Here is a 22005-nt window from a genome sequence, read left to right on the forward strand (position 1 = left end):
GGACCAACCCCCCGAAGGGACAGACCCCCCAAAGGGACCGACCCCCATAAAGGGACCGACCCCCCGAAGGGACAGACCCCCCGAAGGGACCGACCCCCATAAAGGGACCGACCCCCCGAAGGGACAGACCCCCCTGAAGGGACCGACCCCCCGGACCCCCCAAAGGGACCGACCCCCATAAAGGGACCGAACCCCCGAAGGGACTGAACCCCATAAAGGGACCGAACCCCTGAAGGGACCGACCCCCCCCAGCAGCGCCAGCCGCCCAGCCGCGACCCAGCCCGCTTGGCACCGCCGAGTTAATACTCGCTGCCACTCACACGCAGTAGCAGGTCCCGCCTGAAACGGGTTTGTAGAGTAAGGGGTTTGTAGAGTACGAGGACGGCTGCGTTAACTCACCGGCCGCTGTTCTCCGTGTCGTTAGACATACACTATAAACCGGCCACCTCAACCAAAAACGCCTTTTTCCATTTATGTACTACTCGTGTCTGCACATTTGATTATTACTCGATCTATGTAACTCGCAATGAACCACCACGTTTCTTCAGGGCTCTGCAGTTCCTTTCTGGGCAGCCGGTTCACATTCAAAAGTCCCCCGCTCCAGCGCACACATATTTTTGCTAGGTTGTCCCGCATCAGGCAGTGCGGTCAGAGTGTTTGCAGGATCACGCGTGACACGATGGAGAGGCCTTGCTCCTTCCAGCTGCTCTGCAGGAATTGCCCCCAGCACCGGGACCCACTCGAACACATCCCCAAACGGCCACGTGTCACTGCGCACAGGCTGGGTCTCTGGGTGGGAGCCCGTCGTTTAGAAAGGATTATTCCTGTGCAGTGATTACATGGCACAAAATCAGCTTCTGCCTATGCAATCGCCGGCAAAATTAGGGTAAACACAGAGTTAAAGCCTTTCTGATATGAGTCGGCACCACCGCTTAGTTTTTAATGCAGGCGTCTGGCTGATTCGGAGTCCATGCGGCCGATAACCCGATAGCTCGGCGTCGAGCTATGGCGCACGTTTTCCTTCACTTGCACCCGTGCTAAATGCAGGACAACGAGCGTTACGCAGTCAAACCCGACTCGGGTTTGAATGACTCCTTGGGGACAGGGGCTTCGAAACCAAGGCGCTCCACTGGCGTCCACCCCTGCCAGCACGGCGGCTACAGGTTTTTGTAGCTCAGTAGCACAGGGAGATCAGCGGTTGGTTTTGCTGCTGAAATAGCAGCGTGCAGAGCAGGTAATGAAGAGCAGATGAAGCAAGTTGCTAAAGATCAATATTGCTAAACACGCAAAGCTTACTAAGCGAACTCTTTTGTCCTACCCTAAACAAATCCCTCATTTTCTCATTCCACACCTAAGTAGACAACTTATTTCGACAGTGACGCCTTTAGCTATAATAAGAAGCATATCTGTAAGCAAGCAGAGACATGGTGGTGTTTTGAAACCTGTTCCACATAGGTGCTGGGAACAACTTAACACTCTGAAAATATAACCAAGCTCTATGCAACTGACAGCAGCCAAACCGCTCAGCTTCAAATGCCTCCAAAGCTTTAGGGATGTTTGGCTCTGGAGTTTTCACCGAGACAAAATTGGACCAAAGACAAACATTGGAACCTCCGCGGGATGCAAAACTTCCTATAGTTCGGGGGGGGTTGAGTAGAAGGCTTAGCCACGGTCTCTTACCCTTCCATACGTTATAGTTTGTAACGTGATGCTAATAAAGCGCCAGCATGGGCGCAGATGTCGCAGCTGTGGGTGGGTGCGAAGGCGTTTCGGGGGCAGGCTGCGGGGAGCAGACCTGCCGGGCATCGGGTGGTGGTAACTAAAACTTCACCGCTCTTCGGCAACTGGTGGGAAATGCGCAGGGTGTCCAGGCTACTGCCCGGTGGCAAAATGTCCAGGGCGCGTTTGGTAATCTCACCAAAATGAACACGGAGCCTAAATTTGAACTTCTCACCGGGCAGCGCAGAGAGCGATAACAAGGAACAGAATTGCTCTAGCTGTGATTGCGGACATTCTGCTGCCATGGCATTATTCTGGTAACGAGCTTCTGACCCCTTGCTCAGGCAATGTTTCCACTCGCTTGAAAACAACCAAGTAAGCGAACAGGGGGCACAAACACAAACCTTGTTGACCGTGGCTGGGGAATTTCTCAGCCTAGCAAAGCAAAGGAAGCCGATTGTTTGTAGTGGGGCAAAAAAGAGGACTCTTGTGCTGATGGTGGTCAGTCCTTCCGAGCAAACACTGGAAGACACCAGCCTTGCTCGGCTTGGCAGGGAAGCCACTTGGAAGAGGCCAACGGTCCCTGTGCATCCCGGCATGGTTAGCAGCAACTCTGGGCCAGCACAACGGAGAGGAGCCGGGTGAGGTGGCTGGGACAGTGTCAGAGTGCAGAGGGACACCCTAGCAGAGTTAAAACAATACGTTTTAAAACCAGCATGCCAATTACACCCATTTTAAGCTGCCTATCTCGCACTGAGAACTGTCTGGGCTCTCATTCATTACATCTTTTTCCAGAATGATAATTAATAAACAGATCTGCAGCCTTACTGAAGTGTATCCTTTACTCGTGTTTCAAAAATGTGGTTTGTCTGATGGCTTTCAGCTCAGTTACCTGTAATTCACAACAGAAAAAATGGGTATTGAGTAGCAATTAAAAATAGTCACGGCTAGCAGGAAGCCTGCAGGGACCAGGCAAGAGGAGGGCTAATAAGGTTTTTTTTGCTGTTTGGGGGGGTGGGGGTTGGTGGGTTGTTTTTTTTTCCTGCCTTTACACAAAAAGCTGAGATTTCATAGTTTGGAGAAAGCACATTTTGTTTTGGAGAAAGAGGCCAGACATTGTAGGGGCTGTGACATGTAGTACGACGTATTAACAAGTAGTGCAACTTACTTCTGCTACATTTGTTTGTGAGAGCTTTCTAAAAGTTTCTGAAATTAAAAGCACTGTAGCCCATGAGGACTACAGGTGTGAGAATGATAGGGTAAGCAGCATTAATTGGCTCCCACAAAAGCAGAAGCAGAATTACATGTAAAATAGGTACAGCATGATGGAATTTCTGGCATAGATCTGATTTTTTTAAAACCTTAGAAGATTTTTATTATTTAAAAACTTATGCTGTATAATTTTGCTTTTCATTTTTTCCCCATGGTTACTAGTGGAGGCTCTGAGACGTTCAGAAAGTAGGGCATGACTTTCAGATGAACAAAGTGAAATCCTGGAAATGCTGTCACTGCCTTCTACAGGGATGGACCCTATCATTATCTGGAGCTTTATCTTATTTGAGTAAATATTTAAACATCTTTTTTCAAGATTAAAAAAATGTATATGTGTATGTGTAAATATTGCTTTTTAATGTCAAGCCAGATGACTTAGGGCAAAGCATTACAGGGGCCGGCACTGAACCCTCTAAGTGCTGTGTATGGGTCTGGACCATGTCCCTGGGCCTTCTCCACTGACCAACGAAGTGGAAAGGAGAAGCACTTATGAAAATGGAAAAAACAATCAAAAGGAGCGCCCTAAAATGAAACCCAGAACTGAATGTCATGGGACAAAAAAAAAAATCCATGAACAAACGTTACCCTGAATCACAAGCTAAAGACAACAGATGTTGCATTTCCTTATTCAAAACCAGCTCATGTCCGTGACCAGCAACGGAAGGGGCTTGGCCAGGTGACTTGCTCCAGCATAGGCAATGCTGTGGGCTAAAGCATCCCAAGTTTTTAAACTAGCTGAAAAAAAAAAATAAATTAAGGTATGAGAATGGAGCTTGTGGTTCTTTGCTGCTTTACAAAGAGGACAGGCTCGGGCCGGAGGAGACGAAGAGGCTGGAAACTTCCCCCGATCCTGCCTGCGGGGCTTGGGAGCTTCCAGGAGAATCTGAGGTGACCCTTGTGACGAGATGCAGAAGACACACAGAGGCTGCCAGTTTCAGCTAAGTTTCACTATGAATTTGGGAGCTTGTCTGGCTCTAACACAATTCGGAAACTCCAGCCCACACGACTCTGTTCACTGGATGTGGAAAAAAATAAAGTGCGTCAGATCGCCCTGTGTGCTGGCACAGAACACTTTCCCTCAGCTAGCCAGATGTGCGCAAGAGTCCCCGGTGCCAGGGAAGCAAACATTGTTTCTCCGTATTTCTGGCACAGAGGGACCAATTGTTGTGACAGCACTACATGTGTCCTCTGCTACCCCAGAGAATATGGGTAAAACGCTGCCAGCAGAGGCAGGCGCTACAAAAGGGATGGATGCTCATGCGCTGACCAAAGTTTGCATGCACTCTTCCTCCTGCCAAAGACACTTGCATTTCATGAAATCATGTTTTCCATCTTTTGTTTCAAAGGAAGTTTGCTGCTAAATAGAAATAAGCAATATCTAGGAGATGCAAGCGAATTAAAGTGAAGGCAAAAGCATTCCCTACAGGTGACTACAAGGAGCCTTGAGCAAAAAAAAAGCATCTACAGTTCCTCTGAAAAATTAAAACAAGAACAAAAAAACCCCCCAACATACAAGAAAGGCCAGAACTTGCCAGACAACACGTCCTTTTGGTCTGTTCTGGTTTCACATTGAGCTGAAGCATGATGCTACTGAGGCCTGTTGATTCAGTGGTGGTCTTTATTCGGTGACAGTGGAGTTTCCAAGCAGGGGACTGAATCAGTGGTTTCCTTCCCCTGCAGTGCTTTGGGCAAATCTCCATCCAGCCTGGGGACCGAGATTTTCCATAGAATGCATGTAATGCATTTGACCAACTGAGGAGCATCAGGTGACTGGAAGTTTGAACACATCCTCAAGAGCAGAACATATTGACGTTTGGCCCTCTGAGGAAGAAACGAGTCCAAGTCAAAAAGTTTGCCCTTTCTGGGTTGGTTTGTGCGTACGCACAAACTATGGGGCCACAGGTCGCATCTACTCACAGAAATCAGTAGCCCAGCCCTGCGAAGCTTTGTCATCCAAGGTACAAGTGTGCCTAGTTTCAATTCTGACTTTATCTCCATCAAATCTGGTCAGGTCTCTGTGACAAGCCCTCACTACGTCCAACAGGGAAAGCTTAGCAGTGACTCCAGCTGGTCCTGAAATCCTTGTTTACAGAACCGCGAGCCGAAGGCAGGAACGCTCTGAATAGGGGCTTTTAAGATCAGAGAACTGTAAAAGCTCAGCTTTTACAGCCTAATTAGGACGTCAGCATAATTAGGACGTGAGTTGTGACAAACTTCGGCGAGCCCAGTAATGTCAGCGGGAGCTTTGCCAACAGCCTCCCCAGGCCAAGGACTTGCCCGGCTCGCTCCGTCCTTCCTTCCTTCCACCCCACGGGCTGCTGGCAACCCACGAGGGGCATCTGCCACCCCAGCGGGGACAGAGCCCCGAGGGGAGGAAACAATCGTCAGGGCAAAACATGCAAATGGAACATCCAGGAAGGAGAAAAATCCTCTCGGGGAAGGCGTGTGAGAGTTACGGTTTGGGTTCTTGGACCCGGCTGGTGGCTTGAGGGAGGTTACAGGAGATGTTTTCTGAGCTTTAGTTTTGGCACATGGCTTCAAAGCGTAAGAGGTCTGAACTGCAAAGTCAGGAGCTAGAGGCAGCGCTCCTCGCCGCCCGAGAGGACGGAGACCTCGCTCGGCGGTTTGGGCTCAGCGATGCCTTCCAGTGTATGCTTCCTTCAACGTCTCCCTCCTTGAGATGGAAAAAATTGTAAACCGCAGATGGTTTTTCCTCTGCGCCTTTTGCATCTTTGCTCAACCCATGCAAAGGTGCTCACGGCCACAGCTTGGGGAGAGGGCAGCCCACTGCCTGCAAGCTCTTCTCCAAGCGTGGAACGGACCCTATTCATAGCAAATAATGATATTGATAGATCTCTTCAGTTTGTGTACAAATACAATTTGTATATTTCAGGCTTTTTTAATTAACATTTTCACTCTTCTGGGGGGATGCACATGGTAATGCACTTTGATGCACGTGATCCTTTAATGGATTTACCAACCCATCTGGAAAAGTGCACGGAAAGCAGCGGTAGATTTTAACTGGAAACGGTGACTACTACAAGCAAATTGATGGCCCATATTAAAAAAATATTCCGAATAACTTCCAAAATAACTACTTTACAATATTTAGGAATAATTTCTGAGTGAGATAGTAATAAATGCACCTATAAAAAGGTGGCATAGCTTATCGTACACTTGCTGGCCCAACATTTCCATGTGCAAATAGCACAGTCTAAAGTCCACCGAAATCCAAGGAAACACTTCCACTGATTTTGAGGTTTAAGATTATTTTTTTTTCTGGAAAAATCCTGTATAAATCCTTAGTTAGAAAGCCAGCTGGACTAGGAAGTAAGTAGACAGGACAGTAAGTTGCACTAAGAACTTTAAAGGAAACAAAAGGCTGATCCCAAAAGAGTGAAATTGGGGTCCAAAATGTCCTCCGAAAACCTCTGATCAGTTGCTGCTTAGATCACCTCCAAAATCTGAAGTTGGCTCATTTTTGGTTTGGCTTTCGAAGGAAACAAGGTATGCAATCATCTAGTTTTCCTTTCTGCCCTCATCCCTCCTCCTTCCCCATCTCCTCCCTGCAGATAACTTTCCTGCTTGCCTACACTGATGACCAATTTCAGCCAGCCTCGGCTGAAAGCTTGGAAAATTCGAGGAGAAGTTTCCCACAGGTCTTTTAACATCAGCAGCTGGTTAGAGGACCCTCAGGAGAGGCAGAATCCTGAGGTTCAGCAACTCCCTGACTGCCTTTGCCCAGGGAGAGGCCCGCCTGCGAGGCAGCGGGGTTTGTTAATTTGAGGAACAAGGAACCAAAAGGACTCTCAAGGTTGTGGTGGGAACAGAGGTGAAATCAGAGGGACGGGAAGGGGGAAAAGAGGAAAACGTTACTCACGCGGAGTCAGAGGGAGTGCAGGGATACAGGGGAAAGGTGTTAGGACAAAGTTGTTTTGCTCACAAAGCGATTTATTTGCTTCAAGCACCTGCTGTTCTGCTTCTCCATGTGCATGGGTCTGGGTAGGGCCAGCAACCGGCTCTGCTTTCCTGCAGTGCCGTGAGTGCAAAAGGTATATTGCATGCCAGCACAGCCTGCAGCTCGGGGATCTTCAAGGAAGCAAGAAAATGGGTTTGAAACCTCTCAGGTGATAAAAAGAGCCAAACCCATCGCTTCACCGGTGTGGGTGAGTGCACTGAGCTCCTGGAGGAAAAGTTCTCCACCACACCCTGTGTGCTTCACCAGGAGGGACCGTCCCAAACCACGGCGAGACACAGTGCATGAAACGCTTAAATCCAGCTGGGTTCCAAGCTCTGAGTCTTGGCCCGAGCCTGAGCAAAGCCCCGAACCACAGAAGCCTTCAAGGAGATCAGAATTTAAATTCAATTGGTCTCGAGGATTTTCCTCTTAGCTATTTATGCTCAGTTCCTCGCTCGGGCGGTTACACTCAGGCAGTTTGTGATTTGCTTCGTTGGCTTTCATCCGTCCTTCCAAGGTGTTTCAGAGCGGTGCCGGTGTGGAGGCACCAGGAGCTGACCCTCCCCAGCACACTCTGCAATCCCCCAAGGACTCATTTCACTCATACCTGCAGGTGACCATCAGGCTTCCAGCATTACTTTTTTTTTTTTTTTCTCTTTTGGGGTTGTAGCAACTAACACAACCTCAACTGCAATGGCCTGACCGATAAGAGAGGTGACACTGACAAGTGATTGAGGAAAGCTGTGCATGTTCCGTAACATATTACATGCTTGTAATTAGAAACCAGATTGCGTTACTCACTTAGATGCAAATATTTCTTTTGTTCTTTGTTCCCAGCAGGTTAAACAGAGGATGCCGCCTTTCTCTTTTTAGGGGAAATGGTTAGCCAGCAGGTTGGCTTCCTTTTCTGGTTCTAGCAGTTACGGTTTTGCAAAGCCTCTCCTGAGCTTTGCTAAACAAGGAAGCTCATGAGAGAGCCACGCTGTGGTCCCAGGACAAAACTTCTTCTGTTTTTTCCACAGAAGCAGACTCTGGGCTCCCTGTGTATGTTCACCACCAAGTTTATGGATGAACAGGTGGGTGACAGTATGTAGTCACCTGAAATAAACCCAGTGCTTATCACATTGACTACCTTAGAAGCTAAAGAAACCATACTAAATGCCAGCGTGGTGAGGTCCTGGGCTTTGCTGGCTCCATATTCTGGGGGCTCTGGAAAATCCCAGACCTGAACGCAGCTCCCTGGCAGCCTGCGCTCTGCGGTGATGAGCACAGCCCGCAGGGATTTTTATGGCTGCTCGGGAGCCTTTCTGGAAGGAAAAGGCTGTTTGCTCTGGAGATGGGACAGTCCAACCCGGGTCTGAGCAGGGCAGATGTCTCCAGCCGCCCAGGGCCGTGTCTGGTTTTTGAGTAGAGTCTCCAAGGATGGAGACTGCACAACCTCTCTGGGCAGTCGGCCACACTCTTCAACCACCCTCACAGTGAAGAAGTTTTTTCTCATGTAATTTCTTGTCTGCGCCCATTGCCTCTGTTTCTTTCACTGGGCACCACTGAGAGGAGCCTGGCTCCGTCGTATTTACCCTCCCTGGCTCCATCAGGAATTTGCACACCTAGCCGAGAACCCCTCGAGCCTCCTCCAGACGGAGCCGCCGCAGCTCTCCCAGCCTCTCCTTGCTGGGACGGCTCCCGCTGGTGAAGGGCTCTGTGCTTCACCCCTCCTGCCACTGCACCCCTCACTCCATCGAAGACGTGAAGCCACTTAGACAATTTTCTCGGACGATAAACGGAGGAATTTAGTCCACACTACGAGACCGCTGACTTCACAGAGGCATCTGGACTGCTGTTAGCAGAGCCACTTAGTTTGCAAGGAAAAAATGAAAAGGGAACCTCACGGCATCTGCTTTGCATGGACGTTCTGGGCAGTTCATTCATTTTCATGTGCAGGTCCCACAGGCTGTTCAAAGCTGGGGCAGAGAGCCCGGCTTTTTCTGTGGTAAACTGAGGAAATGACTGAAAATGTGCTGTAAAACAGAAATGACTCTGAAGATGAAATAAGCAATGATATTGTAGAGAGTTAAGATGGGCAACCTGAGCAAGATTTTATACCAGCTTTCAAACCAAAAGATAAAACCGAACTCCACTGTCAGGCGTTTAGTCCACAAGTTTGTAATAGGTATTGCACCAACAGCTAATAAAACCCTATCTCAAAATACTGCTGAGATAATAAAAGTTAGACTTTGTGGCTACAGAGTATCTTGGAAACAAGTTAGAAGGAAACACAGATCCACAACAATTTTTTTCAATCAGTCAGGATTGCCAATTATTTCTGTTGTACAGACAAACAGATACCTGCTTGCTCCTGTTGTATGACAGTTGTGCTAGGGTACTGTTCTTCATGAGTCTTGGAGGCTTTAATAGTTCCCTTTCACTGGGTCTTAGTAAATCCCTTGGAGAAAACTTTTCAGAGCACACTTGATATTTTAGCTTAGCTGCTGTATCAGACTAGGATCCAAATGGCAGCCATAACGGTGCTTTAATTTTATTATTCTTCGTTTTTACGCTACTGCCAGTCTCCTATTTTCTCTTGTAAACAAACAGGAAAAAAGGAAAAAAATCACAGTGACAAGAGGATACAGCCCTCTACCGACCCGTGCCAGCACTGCTCACAAAGCATGGGCCCAAGCCAGCTGCTGTGTGACTTTGCAGAGCACAATTCTTCTGCTACCGTCTGTGGTCTGGTATTTGTTACTGAAAAAGGAGCCCCAAAATAGCTTGTTTAAATTTGGCTAGGTTTCAAAAACTTGATAATTCCTGGAATTTCCATTTAAGTTTCAAGGAGGGGTGCTGGAAAAATGTTGTTACAGATGCATATTCCATTTCCTTTCCAGAGAAAATCAAGCAAGTGCTAGAACTACTAAAAAATTACATTTTTCTTCTAGCAAAAGCTTAGTCTCTGTACCATTGGATCAATCTGACTTCGTGCAAATAAGACACAAACACCTGCAAAAATCTTTCAGATTAAAGTAGAGCATTTTCCCACCAGTGGTTTGTGTAATCGGAGAGGAATGGGAAAGTTGTTTCTAATATCTTGACCTCTAAAATTTTCCATAGTAAAAGCTATTATATCAGTTTTATTGTATGTGTGTGTGTGTGTGTAACAACAAATGAATACCCAGTAACAGGTAAAACTGAGGACAGGTAAAAGGAACTGCTCTCCAGGATGAGGGAGGAGTCACCAAGAGGGGAGTTTTTTCTTCCTTCCCAGCAACTTTAAATTACCAACTTTTCCTGCACACCTGGACTTTGCCCAGAACAAACTATTTCATTGCTGTAAGACTGGGCGGGTATTTTACCATGTGAAATACATACATGATATTATACTGTTGTAACAGAAAATAAGGTTGTCTAGGAAGCTATCTAGAAATGAATAATTTTATGTTAAAGTCAGCAGGAAGGGAGGAGGACTGCGGGAAACAACGGCGGTTTTCCCCAACATCGGGCACTTTTAAGATTCAGCTGGACAGGGTGCTGGGCCATCTTGTCTAGACCGTGCTGCTGCCGAGAAAGGTTGGACCAGGTGATCCTTGAGGTTCCTTCCAACCTGGTATTCTGTGATTCTATGAAACTGTGGCCAAGGTCCCAGGGCCTAATAAATAACCAAGGGGATGGGATTCCTGTAGCCCTGCGCAGTAGCAGGGCAGTGCAGACGGATGCCTCAAGATGTCAGGACTGGCCCCAGCCGAGAGCCGGCCGATAACCCCAGGGGCTGCTGCTCCTTCTTTAATCAGGAGCTCGCAGATCGCCAGCAGCAGCAGGGCAGATTTTTCTCTCGCTGCTCTGCCAACCGGGCGTCTCATCTCCGAAAGTCCCCTGCCCAGATGGCAGAGAGGATTAATCCCCAAGTGTCCTCAGACCTCTCTGGGCGATGCCACCATTGGCAGATTCCAGCCAAATAGGAGATTCCTTCCCCAGCCCTGTGAACAACCCTACTGTAATAAACTAAATCATCTCCAAGCGCTCTTTTGCTCTAAGCGCTGTGCCGCAATGACAACCCCTCTCCCGGGCTTTTTCTGTTTTACCTAAAGAACGTACGGCTCCACACTTTGCACTGAGGGAAACAAATACAGAGAGAAGATGCTTCTCCTATGCTGATTAGACAAAAAGGTCATGTCCCTGGACATTTAACATGTGTTACACCGTGTTTAACACATGTGACAACTGCACTGATTTATAAACCCTCTTTGCCACCAAACAGATCGTAACATCCACTTTAGTCCTATAGGACGACTATAGGAAATAGTCACAAATCACACTTTGAGAAAATTAAATGAATTAAATTAAGAAAGATGGAAGTTCATGTCTCATGAAATACACTCTTGGGTGATATATCTGTTGCTTTCAAGATTTAAGAAATCTTGTTAGTTTTAGAAAAAAAAAAATCTGAAAATCTAGGGTCTGCTTTCAGAGCTCATCCTAAATAATTATCTTATTTCTGGAGTCTGGTCTAACTGTTGGGTTTGTGACATCCCAGTTACCCAGCATGTCTAAACCAGGTTCCATCCCGTTCTCCTCCGCTGACCTCCGAGGGAATGGGCTGCCCTGCTCCCACTGTGGGCCAGCTGGGGCCACCACTGCTTGCAAGAAACACAGCTGGCACCGATTTTGCAGCTACATAAAGCCAGTACAATTCTTTCTTTATTCACCCAGTGCTAGTATGAGCTGGCACGCTCCAAAACCAAATAAAAAAAGCAAGTTAATCTGAATCTTGACATGCCAGCCACTGAAGTCTAAATCACTTTCTCCAGAGGTAGAACAAAAGCTTTGGTTTATTGGCTACACATTTCCAGTAAAACACTTAAGCTCTGTTTGCAAACACTAGCTCAATCATGATACCAGGACAGTCAAAGCTGGCTGTGTAGTACAACAAGTGGCTGCACTTTCAGCGCTGTACAGCACATTTTTTCTTGGGTCGTGCAACATTTTGTTTGGGATGTCTTTTGTTTTTTTTTGGAGCTGAGCCTCACGCGATGGTTAGGTTTCTAAAGCACCTGTGACGCTCCTACAGGTGCACAACTGAGACTCCGAGCCAGCCTGCTCAACAGCTGGTGTCGGCTGACTCCTATGAACTGCCCAGGTGTGGGCTCCGCAGTGAGAAACTTCCTAAAAGCGGCAACTCCAACCAGCATGGTGATGTGATCACTAAAATGCTGGCTCATCTCCAGGTTAAAAATTGCTCAGCTTGCTCACAAAATCAAACAAGCAAGACTTACGCCGAAGGATTCCTAGTGCAGCTCCACCAAAGTATATTTCATGGAATTAGCTACGTATACATACGCTTTGTACTTAAATACTAGACAGGTTGACCTAGAGGAACACACACAGAAATAAAAGCCAAGCAACACAGTATCACAGTTAGCTTCTCAATTCTTCCCTAATGACACATCCATAGCTATTAGGGCCAGAATGGGTGATTACAATCATTTTGTCTAACCTTTCATTAAGGAATTAGGGAATCCCAGAAGAGGCTGAGATCAGCCACTATTCAGAAAGGATTAGAACGATTTGGTGGGGGCGGAGGGGGGAAGCAAGATCTGGCTTGTAATCTGCAAAGCATATAGCTATGGTGCAGATGCTTGTAGGCTCATTTGTGTCCTCTAACCTCAAAAAATAAACTAGTGCCTTCAAAGCAGACACTACGGGTTTCTCTACATCACTGTCTAAAATAATTTGCGTGCTGTGCAAGTAAAAAACGGTACTTACTTCAGAGACCCACCAGTTTGGCTGCACTGTACCAAGCTCAGAACCTAACAGCGGAGTATTTCTTACTAAGCACTGAAGTCAAAACTCAAATTGCATAATGCATTTTCTTTTCCACTGAATTTCTCGATTAAAGCAACAGTCATCCACAAACACAACTGCTTCCTTATAGCCTGCCCTGGACCAAACTTCAGAGAAATGATCAGGTTTCAGCACTTCACGCTGTGGTACTCACCGAGATGCGACATCAGGACGATGCCTTTGCCTTTGTCCGGCGCGTTGTAGATCACAGCTGCTGTTGCACCCCTTCTGGCTGCCACCTTAATTTTTTCAGCAAAACTGCAATTCCCTCTTTCAATCAGTGCTATCCACGGTGGTTTTGTGACGGTGAACTGGGTGTTTGCGTCGCAGGCTTGAAGATTAGCAGACTGAGGAATGCCCACAAGCCCCTGAGCACTCAGCAGAGGAGAATTTAATCCATACAGGCCACATTCGCACTGCTCCGACACAGACCTGTTGCTAGTGCTGTTGAAATAGAATACACTTACAGAGGCCCTCACAGAAAATGCCTCTGTAGGCTTGAATAAAATACTAACAACCGCCGGGAGGCAGAAAAACCTGAACTTATCTGCTTGCTTCATTGCTTATTCACATAAGCACAAAACGTAGACGTCTATAGGTATTTTCAGCTGGTAGTGGTCCTTGTTAGCCCACAGCCTGCTGAGGAGTCTGAAATTTCAGGTCCAGCAGGAACCTGACACCAGCCAGGCGAGTCCTGGAGGTGTCAGTGAGCTTATCGGGAGTGGGGGCTGGGACGGACACAGGTGACACACCTGCCTATTGTGAAGTAGAGGTGCAGGCTGAAGGACCTGCAAGTAACCTTTGGCCCCAACTTTCTGCTCCTTTTTCACGAAGCATCGTTCTCCCCCTGCTTCTCTCCCATTACTGCACAAATTCTAGCTTTGATGAGGCTTCCTAAGAGATTGCTCAAGCCCCCTGCTCCTATTTCAACCTGAACGTCACTTCAGAGGACCAGGTCAGCTTTCATTCAGTGATGTAAGCTCAGGGTTCTCACTTCACAGCACAATCTGTGATGCAAATGACCCTGTTAAAAAGGGCACAAGTGGAGGGAAGGAAATATTAAAAAAAATTACTCATCTTACAGACTAAGATAACCAAGTCATTCCCCGCATTTCTCCTTTCAGATTCTTCCAGTCATCTACTCTGTCAGGTCCAGCTTGTTCTGGTGTTTATAATGAACTGATTTTAATATTGATTTATACCAATGCAAGAGACGTAGAATCAGCTAAACTGATCACAGAAGCAAACTACCTCTTTCAGCCCATTTTCACGTTCTAGCTCACTTTCAAGATTTACATCGAGATGTTTGAATGATTATCACACAACTCTCCATTTCTGGACGTAGGCTCTATAGATTCTTTCTCTGAATTCAGTCAGTGTTGTACTCCATAACAATTACTAGCATCAACTCTTGTTTTCTTATATTAGAACACAAAAATGAAAACCTTACTAATGTCAGAACTCTGTAGTCCATAATGAAAACAAAGGACAAATTGTAAAGTTATCAAGACCTTTTTCCTGGTTTTCTGCAAAAGTCATGCTGCACACAGTGTTGAAGGCCAAGAGAAGCTGCAATTGGTGGCGTGTATTTTGCCAGAAGATCAACCTAGTTCTCCTGTAAAGATTCTTTAAAAGAGTAAGCATCAATGTGGAGAAGATTCTTGGAAAACTGAAACAACTTTCGTAAGCAAAAAGAAAATGGAAAGAAATAATGCAAGACGTTTACATATATTAATTCATTTATTTATATTCTCCAGGTTTCAGTGTTGCACTAATTCTACATCACATTAATTCAAAACTGATCTTAACTCTAAGATCTATGATTTAGCAAGTTTTATATACTCAAAAGTACCATTAGCTACATACAGTATACCTTCCCCGGTTTTCTTTGAAATTAATGCTGGAAACATAAAAAACATGCAAATGTTAAGATTTTAGAGTTGGGTATGAATTCTACAGTTAGGGAATGTGCTCTGATAGTATTTTACCCTCAGCAGTAGCAATACACAGCAGCAAGAAAGATGATTCCTATGACATTTTGCAGGAATAAAGATTCTCTATCTTGGTTTAACACAGCAAAATTAACATGTTTTGACAGACTCGGGATCAAAAATAGTTTGGTTTTATACTTCCGTCAATAAACACCAAGTAAAACAAACCAGCAGGTAGTTTCTTTGCAGAGAGGACCTTTGCCCAGTGCTACAGTGCTGGTTTGGCAGGGAGGAAGTGGAGGAGTGGTGGAACCATATATTAACACTGCAACACTTCAGAAACTGAAGTTGGCATATTAAGTTCAGTGTTAACTTACAGGGGTGGGGTAAGTGCCTCTACAGAATGACCCCGAGTACTGAAACTCCAGATCTACTACAGGCATTGAATATTCTCTAGCTACACACAGAGAGCCTGTACTTCTAACATTGGCACTTCATTCTGCAGGAGTAAATATCTCTCCTTCCTGCTTTTGCCATGAAAAATTTCAAACAACACTTCTGTAAAATAAAATTATATACCTTAAAGTCTCAAGATCATATTACACATATTCCACACCATTCTGATATTTCTTTTAGAGTTAGGAATTCCTAACATGGAGGATGAAATGATTAATGCTACATGTTTAAAGCATAGTAAGCAGTGCAATGTGGCAAACAGCCTTTGCTGCATTTCTGTTGCAAGGGATGGATGGAGTGGCTAGAACAACCGAATAGAGTGGCTCTGTCAGCGTTAGCCACACCAGTCCTTTCATACAAAGATAATTACTTTAAAAATTATGTCTAGAAATAACGGTTTCATTAAAATTAGACTTCGACCTGAAGTATATCTAAATAAAAAATACTGGCTGACACAGTCAGCATGGCTCAGTTTGGTACACGAAGTGCTGGTGCTAATCTCTCTCAGTCTAGAGCAATGACCTCTAATCTTCACATACCCATAAGCAACAAAATTACACAAATAACATATTGCAACCAACACCGTGCTCTTCTCGGGTTGGTATGTTTTCATTTTGCCTTCAGTGGCAAGGTTACAATGTACCCTGAAAGGCATGGGTTGACAAACATTGCTCTAGAACTAACACTATATGAACCATACAAAATATAAACATACAATACATAGTCACATTTAATTAGCTTTTAGTCCCTGTACAATTTAAGTTAAACTTTTCTCATTAATACATTTTAAAACTGTAAACCACACTAGAGAGACAGAATAATTTCAATGTTAAGGCTTTTACTTTTCATCTGAAGTTGCCTATGAACTTGTACTATAATAAAGACAATTACGTTTCTTCTTCTGTTACCATTAACTGAAGTTGAGGTACAGAATTTAAGTACTTGAAGACAAAGTCCACTGTCCCCAGGGCAGATGAGCGAGCTACTAGTTGAAAGAGATACTCCTGAATTACCAACAGGCTGCTAAAATGTGCCTAGAAGTTTTCCACAAAAGAATAAATTTGTTCCTATAAATTAACTCTGTGGGCTTTCGTTAATAATGGTACAATTTAATTGGCAAGCTTCCATAATGCAATCATTACTTCTCAAAGAATTGAACTGAGACCAGCATTTCACATGGACAAGTTGTCAAACAGCAATGTGTTTCAGCTCCTGCTTGAGAATAATTTCCTAAGGATCTGGTTGTATAAATTATTTGAGGCTGTTTGTCATGGGAGGAAAAAGTGGGACTTGGTTCTGAACTCAGCAGGAGCCAGCTGCTACTTAGTACATAGGCAAAAAGTTGACAGAATTTTATAGTTTCTTGCTCTTGCAGAAGTAGCAGCTTCTCACAGCTGCTGAGCTCCTTCATGTACTCAGAATACAGCTATTACTAACAAGAAAAAGGATTGTGGTGATCAGTAGGAAAAAACCTAATGGTGTGAGAAACTGTGTATCCTGCCATGCTAAGCACTCCTTAAAGACAGTTTTTCTCTTGACAAGCTAGAAGCAAGTTCCACTAATAAAGTTTCTTTTTTAAAAGATTTCATTATTTTTTTTATTAATAAATAAAATATGTTAAAAACTTTTGGGTGCTGCACTCACTACCTGGCGCTGTATATACAAAAGCAGACATATAAAAACACAGCATTTGACCTTCCTCAGGTAAAAAGAACTGAAAGTGGCTTCTTGGGCCACTGAGACCAGTCCCGGATACTAAAGGCACCGTGATATTTAATCCCTTTCACAAACACAGTAAGCTTCAAGCCTGTTAGGCTGAAGTTAGGCTGCCCCTAGTACCTCCCAATAAAAGATCACTATGGGACATAATAGCTCTAATCCTTAAAATTATTCTAATTTCCAGCCTAAATTTATATCACAGCCAGTTAATGCTTTTGCAAACACTGCCTTTAATATTGGGAAAGCCTGCCTCTCTTCTCAGTTCTCACCCTGATGTATACATTTCCTGTGTATGTATATGCACAGGCAGAGAGATGACAATCATACTCCTTGGTATCCTATCAAAAGATAAGCTCACCGTATTGTCTATTCATCCTTCTTGAACATAGGTAACCAAGACATTGTGTAATCTGTTTCAAGACTGCCGAAAAATAAAGGCAAAAATTGTCCTTCTCAGTTACATGGATGACCATTACAATTGCTCTAAGAATCATAATTTTATGTTTGTGTTTACCAGTTCTAGAAAAGTGCAATGTGTAGAGGGTGTATTCAAGTTACAGCAATTTTATTTCCCTCCTTTCGAACAATAAAAATTTGAAAAATAAGTTATTAAATTACACTGGATCCAGCACACCAGGTTCCATTGTCTTGTAGATTTTGCTCAGAAAGACTTCCACCTTATCATCACCCAAGTGACAGATGTCCAAGACGCAGACAACATGTTTGCCATCTAGATCCATCGCTGCTTCTACAATTTCATCTAGAAGTTAAGAAAAGGTTTTTTAATATACATAGAGTAAAAAGGTATACTGAATTGACATTGTTTTCCATGCAGTAACATGTTTATGTTCAACCTTCTTTCAGTGAAAAACCTCACTCTAACTATTAAATGCTGGCCTACTGGGATTTTTGTTTTTCTTTTTGGTAGAATTTTATTAGTAAATTCAATCACTAGAAACGACAGCATCAGAACTTACATATGGAAAAGCTGAAATATGCATTACTTAACCATTAGTGATTCTCACATTTCATAGTATTATTCAGGGAAAAGTAAAGATGTACTTAAGTAAAATCAGGTCTGTCTATATAAACATGCAGCAAAACACAATGGTTATATAGCACTTTGCAGTATGATACACGTTAATAGTGGTCACCATATTTGTTGTGAGGTGCTAGTAATTAGAAGCATAATCTGAAGGGAAATAATTCAATAGCAGGCAAATACTTCAGCTTATAGGCACTACAGGTTGCATTAAAGCAGCTGTTCAAAGTGACATCAGTGAAATGGATTGGCTGATTGACAGTTATTCTGCTCTATTTCAAAGCATATTCACATGCTCAGCCACACATACTGACTTCTACGACAGTATAGTTTTGGATCAACAAATAACCACAAATACTATCTAGGTCACTTAGGAGTTTGTGGTTTGGATATTAAAATACTATCTTCAGAGTATGAGAACAGCTCCAGTAAAAACTGCCCTGAAAGTTCAGTATTACATCTGTTTACTAAAGGTGGTCACATAGAATTGATACATCTTTCACTGAAGAGGTGAACAATGTCTGACCTACAACAGAGAGTTCTATAGAGGATTAACTCTTGCACTGAAAGATAGAACAAGAAACGATAAATGAGTAACATCAGTGAAAGCCAGTCTCACTCGAAAGCGGAAACATGTCACAAAGCCTTCCATTGCTAGTGGCCTTCTGCTGACATGCAGAGATGCAACTCATACAAGACAATAATCTATCATTTTGAATGTCTTCTAGTTGAAATAAGTGGGGAACTTCAGGACAAAACAGTGGAAGAAATGCAACATCTATTGCTACGTCATGGTTTATACCTGTAGAAAAAAAAAATATTTAAGTTAGCAGAAAACTTTTCCTTCAGCCCATTAGCAACTTCATGCACCATTTCTTTTTTTTTAAAAACCAAAGTGTTGCAGGCTGAACACTGATTTTTATTTACTTGTTCTTTGTCCACTAATTAATAACTGACATAAAAAATACATTTCAATATATATTTGTATATATATTTATACATAAGCACATTCAATTTGATACAATGTTATAACATACTGTGATTTAAGGCTAACAATGCTGTTAGCTCAGAAAATATTAAACCAACATTGGAAGCCATTTCACACTCCTTTTTAACTCTGTTGCTGCTACATGGGCACAGAAATTCATTTTACAACCAGTGCATCTACACAGTATACGGTGCAGTACTTGTGCTACTTTTGTATTGAATATTATATTGTAAGTGCCAGGATTCTAATGACTAAATATTCAAACACCTTCTATGCAAATCTCCCTTAGCAAATAATGGAAACTTTTAAATTATGGGAACTTAACATAAGCATCATTAAGCTAGGCAATTTCCTTCTCCTTTTAATGGGAAAACAAAATCAAACAGATTAATATCCCACAGTAATGCTAACAAACAGACACACATCAACTTGTACATTTGTATTTTAACAAATAAAGATCAATCAACTGATGCTTTGTGCTAACCAGAAGCGGCAGAGAGCAGTTCATGAGTATGGCTAAAATACAGCCCTTAATTTTCTACATGGAAGAAAAGCACTTTAGGAGCAACAGTACTCAAAAAACAACTCAATGAGAATAAAGCTCAAAAGAAGCATTTATACTTGTCCTTTTCCCTTTAAGAACACTAACCTGTTTCTGATTAATACCCCTCCAGCAGGAAAGTCAGCTGACAATCAAGTGCAACTGAATAATTTACCTGATTATGTCAGACTGGTTAATTAGTGAACAGGACCTACCTCTAATTGTAATAATCAATAGCTTAAGGACTACACACATTCTTCAAATAATACACATAAACCTATACACAAAATCGCAATTATATGAAAAGTGATACTAAACCCAAGATATTCACTCATTTAATTTAAAGGTATTTTTTAATGAGAACTACAGCTTTCTGGTAAAAAATTATCCTAAATCATGACTCTAACAAAAATCTAAAGTGTCAATAATTTTTTTAAACTTCAACAAATACTCAGAATCAACTGATTAATTTAGAAAAATCCATTCAGTTTCTGACGAACCTTCAAGTCATTCTGAAGTTAACACAGCAAAGAGCTAAGATCTTACACTGTTCTTGCTTAACCTTTTTTAGAAGCCAAGCTACCAAGTACTTACCCAGAACCGTCACTTCATAATACCCAAGGCCACTAGCACTTTTAAACTCATCGATATTTTTATCTGTTCTGGTTTCTTTTGGCTGGTGCACTGCTGCATGAAGGTTGTACTGTTGCATAAGTAAGTCTTTGTGCACATAATCAAATTTACGTGGGATGCTTTCCGGGAAAATTGCGCTGTGATGCAAATATTTCATTAACTTGTCTTTTACTTGTGCCCACAGGTCACTCTGCCATGAATCATAAGTTCTTCCAGTCTCTTCAGTTTCAGGTACATCACTCATTCCTTCTTGGTCTATTATAAACACAGAAAACCTTTAGTTGCATATATGCTCATAGAATTGTATCAGTTCTCTGCTAGATGAGAAGTATTTTCATTAGAACATTTCAATTATGAAGACATGGCAGAATGTTCAAAACATACAACACAATGAATTAAACTAGGGTTGGAACGTGAGAAACTGGTAACCTTAGAGGCTAGACTTGTAGTCAAAAGACTTATTTCACCACATGAAGAGCATCATCCTGGCTTGTTTTTGGAGTGTAGAAACTTCTTTAACAAACAGCCAGAAACCATGAAAACAAGTTTAAAATGGGTACAAGTGAAGGCAAACTTTTCCATCCCTTGCACAATAACTATATGCTTACATTTAGAACTATGCTACATTTAAACTTTTTGCTATACAGTCAATGATAGCTCCATTCTTCTTTCCTATTACATGTAACTTGAGGATTGTTAGTGGTAAAAGCTTATATAACCATCACTTCCAATTTTGGAGGCAAGTATTAAAGCCCACCTTACCAGAAAGCTCATTTCAAAATATTCCCAGTACAGCCATGTATCTCCTCCATCTCCTGTGAAACAACCACTCATCAAGTAGCCTTCCGAACTGGGTACACTTCTCTATGAACATACATTTTTTTTATTTTACTTCTTTTTAGTGTCATAATTGCTATGATGCAGTATCAGGATGTTAAAAAATGAAGAAAACCAGAATGTACACACACAAACTTGGTACAACATAGGCAAGAACATTCAACAAGGGAAATAAGAGTCTTGCTGCATTGAATTAGACAACAAAGGACAGTGAATTTAAAGAAAATTGACACTGATACTGAAATTGAAAGTGAGCTCTGGATTGCATAAAGCAGCCTGCAGTATTTTTCTCACAGAACTGGAATCCATCATATAAGGCAAAGGGGCACATGAAAGCTGCTACACAAAGAAACATTTTTTCTCACCAATTTACTTGGAGAATTACAGTATTCTCTACAAGCATGAAGACTTTATTTGCCTGATGTATAGTATTGAGTACAAAAAAGTTTCAGAATATAAGTAGTGGGATTAAAAAAAACCCTTTCTCTTTCTAAAACTTCAGTCAAGAGTTTGCTTTCCTCCCTCAATATATCATTGGTGCTGTAATTTGCGTGTCCTACTTGTACACTCATTATTAACTTAGCATAAACAGATCTGTAATTAGGACAGCACAGTAGAAACAGCCACCACTGGTTATTGAAACAATAAGATGCTGAAATTTTTAACAATCTGACCACACTTTAGAAGAAAAATAAAGCAAATATTTGAACTCCTCTAGCTATAGAAAGCCTCTTGGCAGCAAAGACTACTTTCTTCTTTAAACCAATCAAAAATATAAAACTGGCTATGGTGAACACTTAAACACATGATTTCCCACAAAAAGCAATTAAGATGAACCATATTTTGAGTTCAGTTAGCAGAAGGATTTTTTTTTTAAATCTACTGTATAATTACAGTATACAGCAGATGTTTTTTTCTTGTAAAAAATTAGAAGTTAATTTGGTCATCAGCCTACACTATTACTATAAAGTTTCTTTTTTGCAAACACTTTTGTTAGTAAATGTGAGTCACTGCATTTCTGCTTTAGAGTTACATTTTACATTATCTTACAGCACAGAGTGCAATCTTTTACTC

The 22005-nt window shown here is 42.9% G+C and overlaps 2 protein-coding genes across 2 annotated transcripts in view; both read right to left on the minus strand.

Annotated features, from left to right (window-relative positions):
• Positions 1 to 13344, minus strand: part of RNF128 (ring finger protein 128, E3 ubiquitin protein ligase) — a 42255-nt gene extending 28911 nt beyond the window's left edge. Inside the window, exon 1 of the mRNA XM_010568936.1 lies at positions 12939 to 13344. Coding sequence (XP_010567238.1) covers positions 12939 to 13344 — 406 coding nt within the window. The remainder of the gene's footprint in view (positions 1 to 12938) is intronic.
• A 1199-nt stretch (positions 13345 to 14543) lies between these two features.
• LOC104832773 (chromosome unknown open reading frame, human CXorf57) overlaps positions 14544 to 22005 on the minus strand; it is a 28860-nt gene continuing 21398 nt past the window's right edge. Inside the window, 3 exon segments of the mRNA XM_010569136.1 lie at positions 14544 to 17650; positions 18552 to 18734; positions 20056 to 20349. Of these exon segments, the coding sequence (XP_010567438.1) occupies positions 17505 to 17650; positions 18552 to 18734; positions 20056 to 20349 (623 nt within the window). The 3' untranslated portion in view covers positions 14544 to 17504.

This window comes from Haliaeetus leucocephalus, unplaced genomic scaffold (assembly GCF_000737465.1).
Source record: "Haliaeetus leucocephalus isolate CR32 unplaced genomic scaffold, Haliaeetus_leucocephalus-4.0 Scaffold262, whole genome shotgun sequence".
Lineage (NCBI taxonomy): Eukaryota > Metazoa > Chordata > Aves > Accipitriformes > Accipitridae > Haliaeetus > Haliaeetus leucocephalus.